The following is a 17,969-nucleotide window of genomic DNA, read 5'->3' on the forward strand; positions in this document are numbered from 1 at the left end:
GCTATGGACAGCCCACAGTCAGATAGAGACAGGGCTGATATGGCCAAGATTCCGTATGCTTCAGCTTGTGGCAATCTCATGTATGCCATGGTTGCTACTAGGCCGGACATTGCATTTGCAGTGGGAGTGGTTTCTAGATACATGGCCAACCCTGGCAAGAAGCATTGGGAAGCAGTGAAAGGTGTCATGAGATAACTGAAGGGCACACAGGATATGTGCATTTGCTTTGGCAAACAGGATGCATTAGTGCATGGTTACACGGATTCGGATTTTGCCGGTCATCCAGATAACCGGAAGTCTGCTACCGGTTATGTGTTTACATTCACAGGAGGTGCTGTGTCATGGATATCCAGGATGCAAAAGTGCACAGCCTTATCTACTACAGAGGCCGAGTATATTGCAGCCACAGAGGCTTGCAAGGAGGCATTATGGCTATCTCGGATAGTGGTTGATTTGGGTTATACAGGGGATATTCCATTGTTGCATTGTGACAGTCAGAGTGCCATCCAGTTGGCAAAGAACCCTGTCTTTCATGCAAAGACGAAGCATGTGGATGTGAAGTATCACTTCATCAGAGAGGTGATAGAGAACAAGCAAATTCAGCTTGTTAAGATTCATACGGATGACAACCCGGCTGATCTGTTGACAAAGAGTTTGCCTCCGGAGGATTGCTCATTGCAGACACTTGATGGGCATTGGATGAGGCCAGTTTCAGCCTTGATATGGCCTTGTATATTATCATGTACATGCTGATTTTTTATTTTCCTTCATTTAAGGGCACTTTGCCTTTAAGTGGGAGGTTGTTGGGGTAAAGGCATTATGCCCACCCTTGTAGTGTGTACAAGCCCATAAGTTATAGTACATAGTACACTTAGTACTTTCAATGTACTAAGTGCACTATGTGTACTAGTGCAATATACATGTGTGATAGGGGAGTCACACACTCACACTTGTTGAGTTGACTTATCCCCACAACTCTCTCTCTCTCTCTCTCCCTGCTTCTCTGTGTATGTCTCCCACACATGAAACTGAAACCCTAATTAAATCTCCCATTCAAAAATGCCATGGGTGTAACTAGTCCTGATGTGGCTGTCTCAACAATTATCTCAGAGATTGGTGATCCGTACGAATCCAGAACTCTGAACCAATGGCACCACTTCCAAAGGGCGTGCGCCACTGCAAGCACCTCTGAGCCATATGTGAAATACGGTAGCTCAACACCATCGAGGATTCGGCTCTCAGCCTACCGAGTCACCATGCTGCTGCAACACTGCTCCAAGTCCGCCTCCACTAGCGTTGCAAAAAACCGTGGAGGGCTCATCCAAATCTAGTACTCAGAGAACGCGAGCAGATGACATAATAACTTTGAGCTTCTCAAAACAAGCCTGCTCGATCAGAGTCCAACAAAATACCCGATCCTCCTTTGTAGCATCTATAAGAGGATTAGTCTCCTAAGCAAAATGCTCCACAAAACACAGATAGAAGAATGTAAGGCCAAGAAATCTGTATATTTTTTCTAGTATTGGCCACACAACAATGGCCTCAGTCTTCTCCTGATCCATTGAGATTTGATCCTCAAAGATGACACGCCCCAAAAAAGAAATTTCGACCATGAAAAACAACATCTTTCGAGGGTGAAGTCGTAAATTATGGGCAGCAAGCTTGTTTTTTGACAGTGAACCTGCCGGTAGTCCACACACAGACGCATACTCCTATCCTTCTTCTTGATCAAGAGGACCAGAGCTCCTAATGGTGAGGAGCTAAGACGAACCAAGCCTTTAGCCGACGTTTCCTCAAGTTGTTGCTTGAGCTCTGTTATTTCGGGATGACCCATCCGATGTGGGATACAAGACATGCGTTTTACACTAGGATGTGGTATCCTATAAAGTCAACCTATTCACCTTGTGCTAGACCATGCCCGCATGATACAACAACCATGGGTGGCCTAGAATAATATCCACCTGATCCAAAGGTGCCACCTTGAATGTGTGACATTCAAAAAAACTCCCCAAAAGCCAATAGGGAATCCTCCAAGGTCTCCGCAATCCAAATTTGGTTCGATTTCTTCCGCGTTCTTCTCATGGCAGTGGCTAGAACTACGCTATTGGTGTCCACCGTCATAGGCAACTTCAACCGCTCAACCATAGCATCTCTAATGATGTCCTCTAAGGCTCCTTCATCAAAGAGCATGGACACCGGATGTCCTCGGCACATCACCGTATCATGACGGTCGAGGACCGCTCGGATCCTCCCAGGTCAAGTGAAGAGCAGCTCTAGTACTGGTGGGAGCGAGAGGGGGAATAGATGGTGCCGGTGTTGTAGATATTGTTGCAACAGACGAATTGGCCGTTTCCTTGGACTTCTCCTTGCCCGTACTGCTGAGCAACGATGGCTCAGGCACAGGATGTATTTGGGATGCTCACCCATGAGGACAAGTTGGATGGAACCAACTACTCGTTATGGAGTTTTATAATTCGAAATGTGTTGGTAGCCAAAGGGCTGTGGGATATAGTGTCTGGTGAAGAGACACACCCCCCACCAACACGCCAGCCAACTACACCTCCTAGAAATGCTACACAAAGGGTTGCAGTGTTCATGTACAGGTTGCGGGCCCTCCTACGCAGAAACGAAGGAGATGGGATTCCAATGATACATAGCGAAGTCCTTGATAGCATTGTCTATCATGAGATCTATCATAACATGTATACGATCATGTAGATCGGCAAAACAAGCATGGGACACACTAGATAACATGTATCAAACAAGGAACGAGGCACAAGTTGCATATCTCAAGAGGCAGCTTGATATTCTTGAGATGCATGACGGGGATTATATGACAGAGCATCTTACCAAGGTCAAAGATTTGAGGGAACAACCATTGAACATTGATGAAGTTATTCCAAACAAGCGCCTTGTTACAATTCTTTGCCACTTGGATTTCATACATCTCTTAATCTCTCAATGAGAGGTGGTAGGGATCTAGCCACTTTTGATGAGCTTGTGGGCTTGCTTTTGCAAGAAAAGCAAACAAGGGCAAACCGTACTCATGGTGGTGAACAAGCTTTCGCAATGAAAGACAAAGGAAAGGTTGACTCCAAGAAGTCATCTTCATAGGGTGATGCTTCAGCCAAGGGTGAAGCTTCTGAGAAGAAGAAGGGTAAATGCCACTTTTGTCACAACGAGAAATCTAATATCCTTCCCTTGGTTGGGAACTGCACCAAGGTCTGACTGACTACTACTGATTCCATTGGGTGGTATAATGACTGCATCAAAGCCTAGAGCACTGACACAAAACATAAACACAATTCCGAAGCACTGCTGCTGCTTCGACACAAAAAAGAAGTCATAAGGGCCAGAAAAAGGTAAATCCAGAAGCTCTGCTAGGCATGCTGGCAGCCCATAATGTTCACGAGGTCTTGAAACACCAATTTAAAAAAACAACAGGTTTCTTTCAAAAAACGCAAGTCTTGTTCAAGGTCGGCAGTCAGTCTCATCTCCATACCTGGCATTTACTCGAAACACTGCAGGCAAAGGCTTGCGCAGGATTGCAAGAAATTCATCCCATTCATTCTCAGGCACAATACGTTGTTTCTGCAGCACCACATTTACAGTCAGAAATTGCCAACAGAGACCACTGACCACACCATGTCTAGAAGTACATATTGCTAACACAAAAAGCATTACTCGAGCTACCACAAAGAGATCATTCACCTTCACATCTTTCAGTTTACAGATATTCTCACCTTATTCAATTGTTCTAGAACATAACCTTCACCAAAGTGTGCTGACCACACACCAAAAAAGGTTCTTACTGATGTTAATCATCTGAATGTATCCTAGTATATGTTTTTTTATGTAAAGAGCTCCCTGTAACATGTACCCAGCCTCTTTCACTCTCTTCAATCATAAACCTCGTTCTGTCTTCGCAACCCTTAGTCCCCCTTTTCACAGTTCTTTTCCTCCCCTCTCTTTGGTTGTTTCTCTACTTCCTTCTCTCTCATCATAGCCCTCTTTATCTCTTTGTTTCTCTGTCTTCTTCTCGCACTTCGTTACCTTCTTTCTCTCTCTGCACTGCTCCCTCAGCCTCTCTTCATAACCCTTATTCTCTCTCTTCACAATCCTTAGTCCCTGTCTTCACAGCTCTCTACTTCCTTCTCTGTCTTCATAGCCCTCTTTCTCCCTCTTCGTTTCCCTATCGCCTGTCTCCTCGTTATCCTCTTCGTTTATCTATGTGTCTCCTCTCTCTCTAACCATCCTTGCTCTCATAGACCCACTGGGTCTTTTGACGACATTTAATACAACTTTCTTTCTTTCTTTTTTTCGTAATAGAAGATATATTACCAAAAATTACTTTACAAATGACCACATGGCCGCCATGTGATGTACTAGCTTTCCCCCACTATTTACTATGAACCACAGGTGTAGCTTCATCCAATATATAACTGTGTCATTGTCCACCAAATGCGCTGACCGCAAGGAAGAGACTTGCCACAATAGTAGCCCTTTTATACGACCTTTGTGAGCTGTAACACCCACTTTTGCATCAAATATGAAGGCATTCCTAGTTAACCAAATATGCCACAAACCTGTCCACTTGAAAAAAAGAAAGAAAACTAAATGTTGTGGGTTATCCGGCCCATTCAGAATCTTGCCAAAAATCCAGTCTTAAACCTTTACAGCCTATCTGTCAACGGAATCCATACATGAGAAGGGAATCCTACACCTTCTTTGCACACTTTCTTTCTTTCTCTGTCATTGCAGCCCACTCTCTCTCCCTTTGCAGCCTTCTCTCTCCAAACTCTTCACAGGCCACTCTTACAAGTTACGGAAAGTTTACAGCAAGATTTAAGTTGGGCTCCAACCATGAGAACTATTACAAGCTACTCTCGGCCAAGATGGAGGATGAAATCGCCACAACTCTCATTGGTTGTTTTATGGTTCTCACCCGTAAAGAAGCCAAGTGAAATATTGGTTGTTGGTGGCCTTCCCTTCTGATGTGACTGAACACTTCTCAAATGCACGCTTGCTTGGACAAGGGTATTTTCACGTAGACTTTGACTCCCCAAGAGTTGCCACCAAATTTTTTGATAGCAGCTCCCTTCCACTGGAATCCAGAAAGATTCTTCTTTTCATTTTTAAACCCAGTGGTGAAGGACCAATGCATCACAACTATTACAAGCTACTCTCGGCCAAGATGGACAAGGGTATTTTCACGTAGACTTTGACTCCCCAAGAGTTGCCACCAAATTTTTTGATAGCAGCTCCCTTCCACTGGAATCCAGAAAGATTCTTCTTTTCATTTTTAAACCCAGTGGTGGAGGACCAATGCATCACAACTATTACAAGCTACTCTCGGCCAAGATGGAGGATGAAATCGCCACAACTCTCATTGGTTGTTTTATGGTTCTCAACCATAAAGAAGCCAAGTGAAACGTTGGTTGTTGGTGGCCTTCCCTTCTGATGTGACTGAACACTTCTCAAATGCACGCTTGCTTGGACAAGGGTGCCACCAAAGTTTTTGATAGCAGCTCCCTTCCACTGGAATCTAGAAAGATTCTTCTTTTCAATTTTAAACCCAATGGTGGAGGACCAATGCAACTATTTCCCTCAAATTTTGAGGCTTGCCTAAGCTGTATTGCTTGCCTTCTTTAAAATTGCTTTTGGGGAAGTGCTGGAAGTCTCCGCTCTTCCAAGACTCTCCACCTCTACAACATATTGTCAAACGTTTTGTTTGTTCCGTCGCTTCAACTCGTTTAGTTTCATTGCCTTTCAGTTCGTCTCTATGGAAAGAACACACACAGATTTTGAAGTGACACTTATCAAATCAGATTTTGAAAAGGAAAAAAGAAAACGTAACATATTTCAACAATTGGGTCTGAAATTAGATGTGATTGAAATTGGAAGTAAGAAATTGAAATTTATAAAGTAGGAAAGTAATAATTAGGTGTGAAATTAGGTGCAATTGAGGCTGAAGTATGACATTGAGATTTTTAAATTGGAAGAGGGTGAGAAATTGAAGAGCTAGTGAAACATTCGCAAGAATTTTGAAGTGTGGATCCAATTGGCGAGATGGCCATTTCGAGTTGGCTGACCAACAACCCTAGGTTAGCCAACAAGACCTAAAAAGAGACTACAGATAGACAGTTGAGGGGCAAATAGAAGCATCCCATATAAAGGATTGAAGGATTCAGTGCCATATTCACCACGTTCAATGTAGACATCTATGTCATGGCAATGATGGGAGGACTCCAATAGGACCAACTAGGACACTTTTTGTTGGACAACGTTCATCTCCAACATTTAATCTCCTTTTTATCCCGTTTTATTCCCTCTTTTCTATAGTTATATATCTAATGTAATTGGGTATTTTATCCCACATATTTTAGGCTATTTTAGGCATTTTTATCAGTCATGGACATTTGTCCTCCATCTCTAGAGACCGACCTGATCTTTTGTAATGCATATAAGAACTAGGCATGTTTGCCATATAATTCATTAATCATTTTCTCAAGACTCAAGTGTTGGATCATTCTTGGCTGATTACTATGTCTTTCCTATTCTATATTGCTTCCGCATTATTCTCACATGGTATCAGACTCCAGAGCTCCTGTGCTTCTACTAATCGACAAGAAGACTTCTCAGCAGATGGTGGATGGAACCAATTATCTTGATTGGACAATACAAATGAAGACTCTCCTTCAGTATCATCGGCTATGGGGTATTGCTTTGGGTACTGATGCCTCTCCCGATGCTACTTCTCCTCAAGCTGAGATTGATGCCTAGGCTGACAAAGATGCAAGGACTCATGCCTTTTATCTTCTTCGACATAAACCCTCTATTGCTCATTAATTTGATAACAATGATGAGGAAATTGCAGAAGAATTGTAGGATACCATCCAAAGAAGGTATCACCGTGAGAACTCTACTCAGAAGGTAGCCTTGGAGAATCATCTCTCCAACCTGAAGATTGCCAATACTCATGGATTCTGTTACGGAATTCATTTCATAACCATTCAGAAGCAGGGTCTCTTTGGGGAGCAAAGCTACTAACAAGGACATAGTCAATCAGCTCCTCGCAAAATTGCCCAAGACTTTCTCTGTTTTTTGTGATACTATATCACTTCTTCCTTCTATTCCTGATCTACATACCATTGTTGGCATGCTTTAGGATAGGACCATGAGAAAGAAGACCAGCCAAGGTACTTCCAAGACCCTTCTTCAGGCTAAGGGTAAAAGCAAATGGCAGTCCAAGGTTTCCATGAGCAACAAAGGTGACCACAAACCTGCCAACAATCCCGCTCATAAGGAGCTTACTTATCATTATTGTGGTCTCAAAGGTCACATTCAACCTGATTGTCGGAAGAAGAAGAGAGAAGATGGTTTTGCTAAGACACCCCCAATTAAACCTCTTCATCCACCAACCAAACTCAAAAATCCTCTTCCACCAAAGAGACTGTCTTCATCAGTATTGAGGAGCTTCCCTCTGACTCTCATGTTCCTTCCATCTCATGTCTTATGGATTGGGTGGTTGATAGTGTGTGTACTACTCACATGACTCTTGATGGGACCATTCTTCATGACATTCGTCCCTTTTCTTCAACAGTGTCCATTCGTGATGCTTCCAACATAGAGGCCTCTTCGGTTGGTAATGCGCGTCTTAACTCGTCCCCGAGCCAGCCGCCTACCATTCAGGTTGTGCTTCATGTTCCCAAGTTCAACAGCAATCTCCTCTCAGTTTTTCGGATTGCGGAGAAAGGATATGGTGTCTACTTTGACAATTCCTTTCTTGAGATCATCGATACCAGCACCTTGCAGATTGTTGCCACAGGTATCCAGGAAGGTGGTCTTTATAGCTTGTAGGACTTTGGTGGCTCTTTGACTAAGTCCCAATCTCATTTGCTGCAACTTCTTCGCAGCTATCATGCCTTGGTAGATCATGTGTGTCACGATTGTTATTTAATCTCTCTTAATTACTCTTAAATTACTCCTAATTACTCTTAATCATTGAGGGGACACCAGTGAAGGCATAGTCGCAAGGGACGGGGGACGGTGACGGGGGACGGGGACGGGGACGGGGGACGGGGACAGGACGGGGGACGGCCATAAGTAGGGAACGGGGATGGGGGAGGGAACAGCACTCAAAAAATACTTTTTTTTTATTTTTCTACTCTACACTTATTCTACTTTGGAAGTACATCAAAATGAGCACAAATTTACACTAAAATGGTAAGCTTTTGAGTCATATTAATAATTAAGTAGATACAAAATGAGTCATGACTCAAGAGTCAGGAGTTAGGACTAAGCCTTAAGGAGGCAGAATACATGGACGGACTCAAATGAGTCAATGACAAAAAAGTGCTGAAGACTAGAGGCTAGAGGCTAGAGCTAAGTAGTAAGGCCCATGAATCATGATCCATGAATGATCATCCACGTGAAGTGCTCGCCTCATGGTCATGGGTAGCTTGTGCCAAAGAAGCATCAAGCTCATCCTCAGTCTCATCCTCACTGGCATGCTGCTCCTGCACCTCATCCTCTTGTTGCTCTTCTTGTTGACTCATGAAGTGCTACCTCATGGTCATGGGTAGCTTGTGCCAAAGAAGCATCAAGCTCATCCTCAGTCTCATCCTCACTGGCATGCTGCTCCTGCACCTCATCCTCTTGTTGCTCTTCTTGTTGACTCATCTCCCACTCGGTGAAGGAATCGGCCTTCTATGGTAGGAGGACACAAGGCATGGATCTCCTCGTATCTGTCTTCGTCAGGCACGAAGTCTTTCAACTTCTCTATCATGCGATCCATGGCCTCGTAGACCTTGCCTATGCATGGTTGCATAGCGTCTACAATCCTCAATAGGTGGACTATGGGCCTCACCATAGCATCTGTGGTCTTCACACGCTCCCACCAAGATGCGTCATCCGCCTGTAGCCTGCACTCTTGGCCAGTGTTTGTATAGGACTCTTGCATGGCGACAAACTTGTCGCTAAGGAAAAGCCCCCTCAAAGCACCGCTACAATCCTTCAACCGGCCCAACATGAGAAAGTTGTAGGCAAACCGGGTGTCGGAATATTTGAGGAGAGAGAGACAGGACCTCTTGTTGAACTCATGCCGAAGTCTTTGGTGGTTGAGGACAAAGGAGATCATGGTGTTGGCCTCCTCAATGAGCGGGTTGATCCATGGTAATGCCCCGATGTCCTTGAGGAGGTTGTTTAGGCAATGAGCCATACAAAAGGACACCGTAACATGTCCATACATACCTTGGAGAATAGCTCCCCCGCCGCCCTATTGGAAGGCTCCCCATCCGCAACAAAGCCCACTACATGCTCGGGGCCAACGATCTCCATGGTGGTAGCCCACTCCGCCGCAAGCACATCCGCGCTCTTCCCAGTGCCGGATGCATCATGAGATGAGATGAAGTACATCTCTCCGCGAGAATATGCAACCATGCCGTGAATACTCCTCTTGCCGGTGTCACTCCATCCATCCACAATGAGGGAGACTCCGTTCCTCTCCCATTGCCGCTTTGTGTTGTCGGCCGCTTGCTCTACAATGCGCTTCTCCTTCTCGAGCAATGTAGTGCGCAAGCTCTCGGATAAGGGGGACGTATAGGTTGAGCCATACTCCCCAATCTTCTCAACCATGACCTTGAAGTATTCCGACCTATTCAAGAAAGTAATTTACTAATGAGAAGGGGACTAGGATGATGAAAACATGAATGATGAATTGGCAATGATCGATTGCACTTACCTAGCCGCTTGAGAGGCAATGTGGTCGTGGAAGAAGAAGCGGGCCACCGCCATATCCACCTCCTCCTCCAACTTGGGGTTCCAATTCTCCCCAAGTGTAGATTGTCGCCGTGGGCCACATAATGATTGAGAGGCCGTGCAGATGGAGCGTGCCGGCGTCGTGGATGGAGTAACATTCCGACTTGATGGTGAAGGTGATGGTGTGCATGATCCCGATCCACCACATGACTCCATTGTAGAGGCTTGAGTTCCTCTCCCCATCGTCGCGGGATCCACAGCCACTCGTGGTGTCCTTCTTGTCGCTTTGACCGCTTCGTAGATGCTAAGCTTGTCAAGAAGTTCCCGTCTCTTCTCGGGCGTGACATTCGTGCAAAACCTCACCTCATGCCCACTCTCATGCAAGAGGTGGCCTCGCACTTTGTCGGCGCCATCCATTCGCCGGTACGGGCAAAGCTTGCATACCCATGGCCGAGAACCGCCTCCATGAACGGATGTGGTGTAGTTAACTTCCTCCCACCATGTCCATCCCGTTGTCCTTCTACGAGAAGCCCCGGCACGTGAGGCGGATGCCATGGTTGAAGATGGCTTGACTCTTGAGCCTTGAGGAATGAGAGAGAGAGAGAGAGAGAGAGCCTAGAGGCTTGGAAGTTGGAAGAGTCAAGACTGGGAGAGGTGAGAGAGAGAGAAAAAAAGAAAGAAAGAAAGATTTTATTAACGTCTTGACTCTTCCAAAAGACCGAACTTGGCCTATGAGACAAATCGGAGTACCTGTATGGGGTATCCTCTGTCATCCCAACAAAATGAAAAAGTACTGAACTAAAAAGCTGAATCTGGGTGTGCAATAAGTACAATGAGTGGTGAAGGGAATGGAGCTCTACTACTAGGAGAATGCAAAGCTATATGCATGGAGTATACAATCATGATATGCAACCTAGCTAGCTCCATCCTGTACCATACTGGGGGTATAAAATGGTATACATCAATGAAGGGAGTGTCCACAGCTCCCTGAAGAACATGCCTGGGTGTGCTCTGAAGCGAGCCAGTCGCTCCGCACCCTCTCTGTGAAACTGAGCTCTGATCTCTGTCATCTCTCTCTGGTATAGGCGTGGTGTCTGAAAGCCAGGTGTCCTCTGTCTCCTGCGGGCTCTAAGTGTCTCTGCTCTCTAGAGAGTAATTCCCTGCCGTGTAGGGGCTGGGAGGGGGATGGATCTCTGAAAAAATGTAGTAATCTGTGTCTGTCGCCCCCCCTCTGGAGCTGTTTGAGCCTGTAATAATGTCTCTCTGTGGCGCTGTATGTCTAGAATGAATCTCCCCAGTATGCGCTGGTCTGCTGCCTCAAAGATCTGGCGTAGGGAATGTGGTTCTCTGAATAAAATGGGATATCTCTCTCTCATGGCTGTATATGCTCTGCATCTGCATACATAATGCTCCTCACTCTCCACCTCCTCTCTGCACAATCTGCATACCCTCTCCTCTCGGGGGATCCGTGCTGCTATACTCCAATCGGTGTGATGAAACTCTAAGCTGACCAATAGCCACTCGGGAGCCGTGTGGTAAAAAGCCCTCCATGTATCTAGGCCTCTCTATAAATCCATCATCAGTGATACTCATGAAGTGATCTCTGTAGTATAGCATCTTCAGTGGAAGAGGCTGTGTAGGCGATATCCATGTCTCTCGTGTATAGAGCTGCCATAGATCCTGTCTCAATACTCTGTTCCTCTCACTATGAGAGAGACAGATACGTGGTGCATCCCTGTCATACTGGAATGGTGGTAGATGATCCATGTCTAGGCCATGCTGTAGAGAACCAATGTGTGACCTGTGCATACCATGATCCTCTGTCTCCTGCCTCAGCCAGCTGTCTAGATGCCTCAAAAGCTCTGTATGACAATCTGTCCTGTGGCATCTCTCTGAATCTATCTAGCAGGCATATAGTGTGAAATATGGCCTCTACCATCATAGGAGGCGCAGCAAACTCTGCTCGGATAATGTCATGAGGTACTGACGGTTTGCTGCGTATCATGCGTGCCATCATGAGGGCCTGTGGTCTCTCTATCTGTGTCCACCAATGGGTAGCAAGGCCCAGCGCCCATACCGCTGCTCCATACATCAATGCCGGTGTGACTAATGTGTCAAATAGCCACCCCTTCATCCGGGGCTCCTAAAAATGCGCCTAGTGGCACTGTCTCTCTAGCATAGCCAATGCTGCATATCCCCGTGTCAATCTAGCTCTGGCTGCTGAACCCGTGGTGAAGCGTGTGGCTGCTGCAGAGAAGGTAACCCCTAGGTACACGTATGATGTCACCACCTCCACGTGGCGTCCTGCGAGAGTGAATGTCAGCTGACTCCTGCCCTGTCTTGATGTATGAAAGACCATAACCTTGGTTTTCCCAAGGTTCACAGTAAGACCCCTCTGTGTGCAGAAATCATCGAGTGCATGTAGATGCTGCTGTAGACCACCTGGAGACTCAGACACTAATACAATATCATCAGCATAGAGCATAATATGTACTGAGGTACCTGCTAAATCAACTCCATCTCCGCCTCCCCGTGTAATGAAGTCAGCCACCTCATCAATGTATAACCCAAATAGCGTGGGGGAAAGTGGGCATCCTTGCTTCACACCAATGGTGCTAGCAATAGTCTTGGACATACCTCCTGGACATCTGACTCGCCCAAAAACCTGCTCATATAATGCATAGATGCCCCATGTCATATCTGCTGGTATGCCAAGAGACTGCAGGCGCTGAAAGAGCCTCTCTCGTGGTACTGTGTCAAATGCCTTGCGGAAATCCACAAAGCAGCAATAGAGCTTTCTCTTCCTTACTCTGGCCTGATCAATCATACATCTCAAAGTGAATACATGGTCAGTGGTAGAGAAAGCTCTCCTAAAGCCTGCCTGCCCTGATGAGCGTAAACCAGCTCGCTCAGCATATAAGCTAAGCTCTTGCTCCAGCACTGCACCATAGAGTTTGACCAGCACGTGGCCAACCATAACCGTCCTGTAGTTGCTCAGATCGAGCATATCCCCTGTTTTGTGAATCGGCACAATGGTGTGCATCGTCCACTCCGCAGGCAAACCCTCTGCTAATGCCCTGTTCAACAGGTGTGCAAGAAAAGGAGCTAAAGAATCTACTGCATATATGAGATGCTCACCCTACAGGCCCATATGGTCGGCGGCCCGTCCATGCTGTAGGCGGCGGATAGCTTCCTGTACCATCGAGTGGGTAAAGAAGCTAGTTGTGGTAGGTCGAGGCTCCTGTGGCTGAGGTATAGGTGGCTCCTGTTGGGCGTGGTATAGGCCCTCTGCATATGTGTGCCATGTCTGTGGGTCTGCAATAGGTGTCGGTGTCCGGGGCTCTCTGAAGTGCCGCCATGAGACAGGGCTATCTCTACTCATGAAGAAATGAAAGATCTCTAGCTCCTGTATCTCTGCGAAGGCCCGTCTTTTGCGGTGAGTAAGTCTCCTCATCTCTCTCCTCGACTCCTGCTCTGTGATGGCTCCCAAGGCTCTCTGTATGCGGAGCCGTGAGTATAGGGCTCTGCACTCGTCATCATACCATCTGTTCTGGGGCATAGTCCCAGGTCTCGCAGGCTCTCCTGAGTGTACACGGTGTGGGAAGCTCTGTAATGCAGCCATGTGTAGGAGTGATGCCAGCTGGGCTGTAATGGTATCCATAGGTGCCAGGGGATCCATGAGTAGGAGCCCATCCTCTACTCTACCAGTGTATATGTCTGCCATGTCATGTGTGAAGTAGATGGTAGTGTGTGGTGTCGGTATGTGGGGGGCTGGTGATACTGGTGATCCGGCTAGTGAAAATGCCAAGTATGTATGATCTGCCCCAATAGGACGAGGTGGAATGGAGAATGAGGTGACAAGCTGTGATGCCTCCAAAGACCCCATAATGTAGTCTACCACCGTGCCTTCGGTCCGTGTATGACCCCCATAAGGGAAGCATGTCAGCCCTCCTGATCCCGGCCACTGTAGCATCCCGTTATAAATAACGAGACGATGCCCGGCTCCCAACTCTAGTAAGTGGTCCCCATAATGTCCTCTGTCTGGTCCAGTGTCCTCTGATGCCCGACTAGCCCCTATCTCCTCTGGATCCACAGGGTGGAGGATCTCCATGTCATCATTGTCATACACCTCACACTGTCTGCTCTATGTGTGGGCATTGAAGTCGCCCGTAAGAAATACTTTCCCTAGTGTAGAATAATGCATAATCTCCTCTGACAGACAAGTGTATGGCGAGGCTCCTGTCTCCTCCTCCTGTGGCATGTCCTCTATAATGACATAGGAGGATCCTGATGGATAAAAGTAACATAGAGCTATGTATATAACCCTGTCCTGTGACAGTTGTAAGCTGATCCACATGTATCTGGCCTCTGGATCCTGTGCTACCACTCTCAGTCTCCCCTGTAGCTCCCGTCTGAATAGAACTGCTACTCCCCCCGACCCTCTGGAGGTACCCTGGTGTGTGGTCCTCCTGTATGCTAACTCCCACTGGAATCCCTCTACTCGAGGTAGCCCTCTCTCTGGGCTCTGATGTGTCTCTGTCAGAAGTATGATGTCTCTCCCCACCATAACATGCTCCAGTCGTCCAAGCTGCACCCATAGTGAACCATTACAGTTCCATACTACCATGTGTATCTCTGTCAGTGGCCTGGTCTGTGTCCCATAGGCCCCAAACCGCTAATCCATGGGCCGGCCATCAATGATGACCCCACCATCTCAATAGAAGGCCTTCTTGCCTTCTCTCCTCGCGTGTAAGACTCGTGGCATGCAAGTTCTCCTATGCTCAAGCTGCATCCTCGTGAGATCATCATCCAAGAAAATAGGAGCCCCCGTAGTATGACCCTCTTCCTCATGAAGGTGACCCTCTCCGTCTCTCCTGCAAACTGTAGGATGAGGGCTCGCTTGCGTGTTGAGTCTTTCCCGGCTCTCCATGCTTTGGTGAAGGGGTGAGGGTGCTCTTCCTTGTAGCCGAGCTTCATGCATAGAATCTAGATAGTAGGGCGGCGGCCCGCGGGCCTTGTGTGAGAGCCTAGAGGCTTGGAACTTGGAAGTTGGAAGAGAGAAGAAGCTTGAAGCTTGAGCCTTGAGAGTTGTGAACTTGTGTGTGCTTGTAGCCTTGTAGAGGCTTGTTCTTATATAGATAGGCAAGAGAGAGAGAGAGAGAGGAAAGCCTCAAGGGCAAGAGAGAGAGAGAGGGCCAAGCCTCAAAGAGCCAACAGCCATAAACGGCTTGAAACGGAAAGCGCAACGGCCAAAAAACGGCAGGCGCAATGGCAAAAAACGGCGAGCAACGGCTCTCTGTCGTCCCCGCACAGTGCCGTCCTTGACCGGCGTCCCCCGTCCCTGCACCGTCCCCGTCGCCATCCCTTGTGAGAAACGTGTCGTGGGGGACGCCCGTCCGTCCCGAATCGCCGTCCCGGCGTTCCAAGCTGCCGTCCTCTCCATCCCCTGCGACTATGAGTGAAGGATCACATCCTATCACATGGGTCATCATCAAAGGACACATCTCTTCAAAAAGAACACATCTATTGATCAAAAGACACATCTCTACGTCCAAAGGACATAACTATTCATTCAAGAGTCACACCCTTTCGTCAAGGATGTGCCTCTTCATTTGTACTTCTTCATGTCCTATTTAACAAGGCCTTGCGTCTCAATGCAAACAACACCTAGCTTTCCGCTCTCTAATTGTCTTTAGTTTTTGTACTCAATCTTAGTTATGTCTCTTAAAGTTGTCACATGCACTCTGCACTCAGTGCATGGTGACAAGATGGCTCATCATCAGAAGTGCAACACTTGTACAGTTTTAGAACCCAATAGCATGATAATTGTCGTACGCCGTGACCCCATTGTACATCCTCAGTCCAGGATAAGTCAGGCACGAGCTACGTAGGTCATTCCTCAGCCTTAGCGGGTCAGTCAGTCAGTTAAGTCCCTTAACCCACTTGGAGAGAATCATTCATGCATGTAGAGTCAGTAGAAGCCTTAGGGTTTGCATCAGAAAGCACTCTGCATCTTGCATAATATGCATACATATGCATGTGCATCATTCAGAACATCCTAGAAGCCTTAGGGAATTTACTAGGATTTATCTGGTATTTTTTCCATATTTATTAGTATTTATTTAGCATTATTTGCATTATTGGGCATTTATAAATATAAACTTTATTAAATGACCAACCTCCAGTTAGTATAAATAGGCTTGCATAGAGCTTAGTTATTCATTCAGTCTTCATTGTGCTAAGAGCTCTCCTCCTCAGCCCTAGGAGCATCCTTGCCTTCAGCCCTAGACTCATCCAACCCTTGGAGCTTATAAGCTTGCTTCTCCAGCCCCTTGAGAACCCCTTGCTTCAGTCAGCCCTAGGCGCCTATCTTCAGCATCAAAGCAGCCCTGCTTCAGCACCAAATCAGCCTTGATTCAGCATACAGTCAAGCCACAGTTCAACGCCAGCAATCAGCCCAGCGGACCTGCGTTTTTGTCCAGTTGTACAGCAGCTTCTCTGCGTTTCTGTCCAGCCGTACAGCAGCAGTCTGCAGCCTCAGTTTTCTCATGCATTTCAGTCCAACAGCATCTCTGTAGGTCTGCGTTTCTGTCCACAGCAGTTTCCAGCCCTGAATCAACAGTCTACAGCAGTTTCCAGCCCTGAATCTGCAGTTTGCATCAGTAACCAGCCTTCTGTGCATCATCCATGCATGCAGCAGTCATCTGGTGAAGGTAACACAGCATTCATAAGTGTTTTCAGCATTCTAACATAGTGTAGAACAGTCCACCTTCTTCTTCTCTCAGCCTCAGGTGTGCAGCCCTTCCTCATGCCCTTGGGAAGAGTGCATAGGCTCGAGATCACGTCATCGAGGTGTTTCTACAGCAATGTACAGATCAGCCACTCTCCGATCCTCCGAGATCTTGCGTTTGGCTTATCTACAGTCCACAGTCATTCTCTCTAAAGAAATAAAGCAAATACTATCTCGTTATCGGGATAGGGGGCCCTTCAGTGGGTAATTTGGGACCCAATCTGGTGTGCAGTTCTCATCTATCTCTCTCTCATCTCTTTAAAGTTTGAAGTATTGAAATGGATTGCTAAACTCACGAAACTCAGGATACAGAAGACGGTGTGAGCATCTGGGTGACAGGATCTTCCAATACAAAGACTTCCGCTGCATATCACAAAAGTATTAATAGACTAGGAAGTCCTCACAGTGGTAGGAAGTCCTCACAGTGGTATCAGAGCAAAAAAGCTCCAACCTATAGGATGCCCACATCCAAAAAACCCTAAACCTAACCCTAACCCTAAAAATCAAACACCCTAAATCAGCAAATTAACCTTATATACCTTAATGAATCCAGGAACATACCCAAATTCACCTTTTAGGAACATGCATGTTATATACTCATGATAGTCAACCCACAAGACTATATAACTATCAACTCCATTATGCATAGTATGGACTAGATACTACGACATTCCCACTAACGTCATCAGTGCCCAAAGTGGGTGTAGAACTCTGTATCAAGATATGCTCTCTCTCTCTCACACACACACACACACATAAGAGCAAATTAACCTTAGAACTAGGTATAGCAAGAGTTGTATGGAAGAGTAAGAGAAAATGCCCCATCCAATTTTGAATCCTTTGCCCAATTTTGCCTGATTAGTCATTTTTTTCCCCAATTTTTCTACAACAAAAAAAAACAATGGGAAGCAAAGACTCACACCAAGGTTGCCATGTGCTAGTGCGTATCCCTGTATTCCCTTGGAGGTCTTGATCGCATCCTTTTGGGCTGAATCGCTATCCAAGCAGGCGGCGCCACCTTTCCTTCAAATAGACACGACTGTTGGTGTTGTATAAAAAAAAACACCAACATTTTATAGCTACTCGGCTATAACTTATTAGCCTTAAAATTTAAGGCTTACATGTAAGCCTTTCATACATGTGGCCCCAACCAGCCACCAGCCCACGTACGCTAGCCAACGAGCGCATGCAACCAAAAAAAACCCACCAGTGCCCACGTAACGATTCGGCATACAAGCTGCACAACGTGCTTGGTACCCGCTTCACTTTGTCTCTCACGGTGTTGCCCCTCGACTACATGATGGCGGTTGCCCTTGCCTATGGGTCCTGCTCGGCAATGTTGCTCGATTTTGCTACTGGCTCATACAACTTGGCTGCCCCTGTCCACACCACGTGTGAGTGACTACTCTCTCAAGCCCAC

The 17,969-nt window shown here is 46.6% G+C and overlaps 1 protein-coding gene across 1 annotated transcript in view; it reads right to left on the minus strand.

Moving 5' to 3' along the window:
- Positions 1-17,969, minus strand: part of LOC147636482 (S-adenosyl-L-methionine-dependent methyltransferases superfamily protein) — a 76,758-nt gene that overhangs the window by 23,522 nt on the left and 35,267 nt on the right. Inside the window, exon 2 of the mRNA XM_086801937.1 lies at positions 3,503-3,591. Within this exon, the coding sequence (XP_086658063.1) occupies positions 3,503-3,591 (89 nt within the window). The remainder of the gene's footprint in view (positions 1-3,502; positions 3,592-17,969) is intronic.

The sequence above is a fragment of the Cibotium barometz genome, chromosome 8 (assembly GCF_041138505.1).
Source record: "Cibotium barometz isolate CiBa-2024 chromosome 8, ASM4113850v1, whole genome shotgun sequence".
Classification (NCBI taxonomy): domain Eukaryota; kingdom Viridiplantae; phylum Streptophyta; class Polypodiopsida; order Cyatheales; family Cibotiaceae; genus Cibotium; species Cibotium barometz.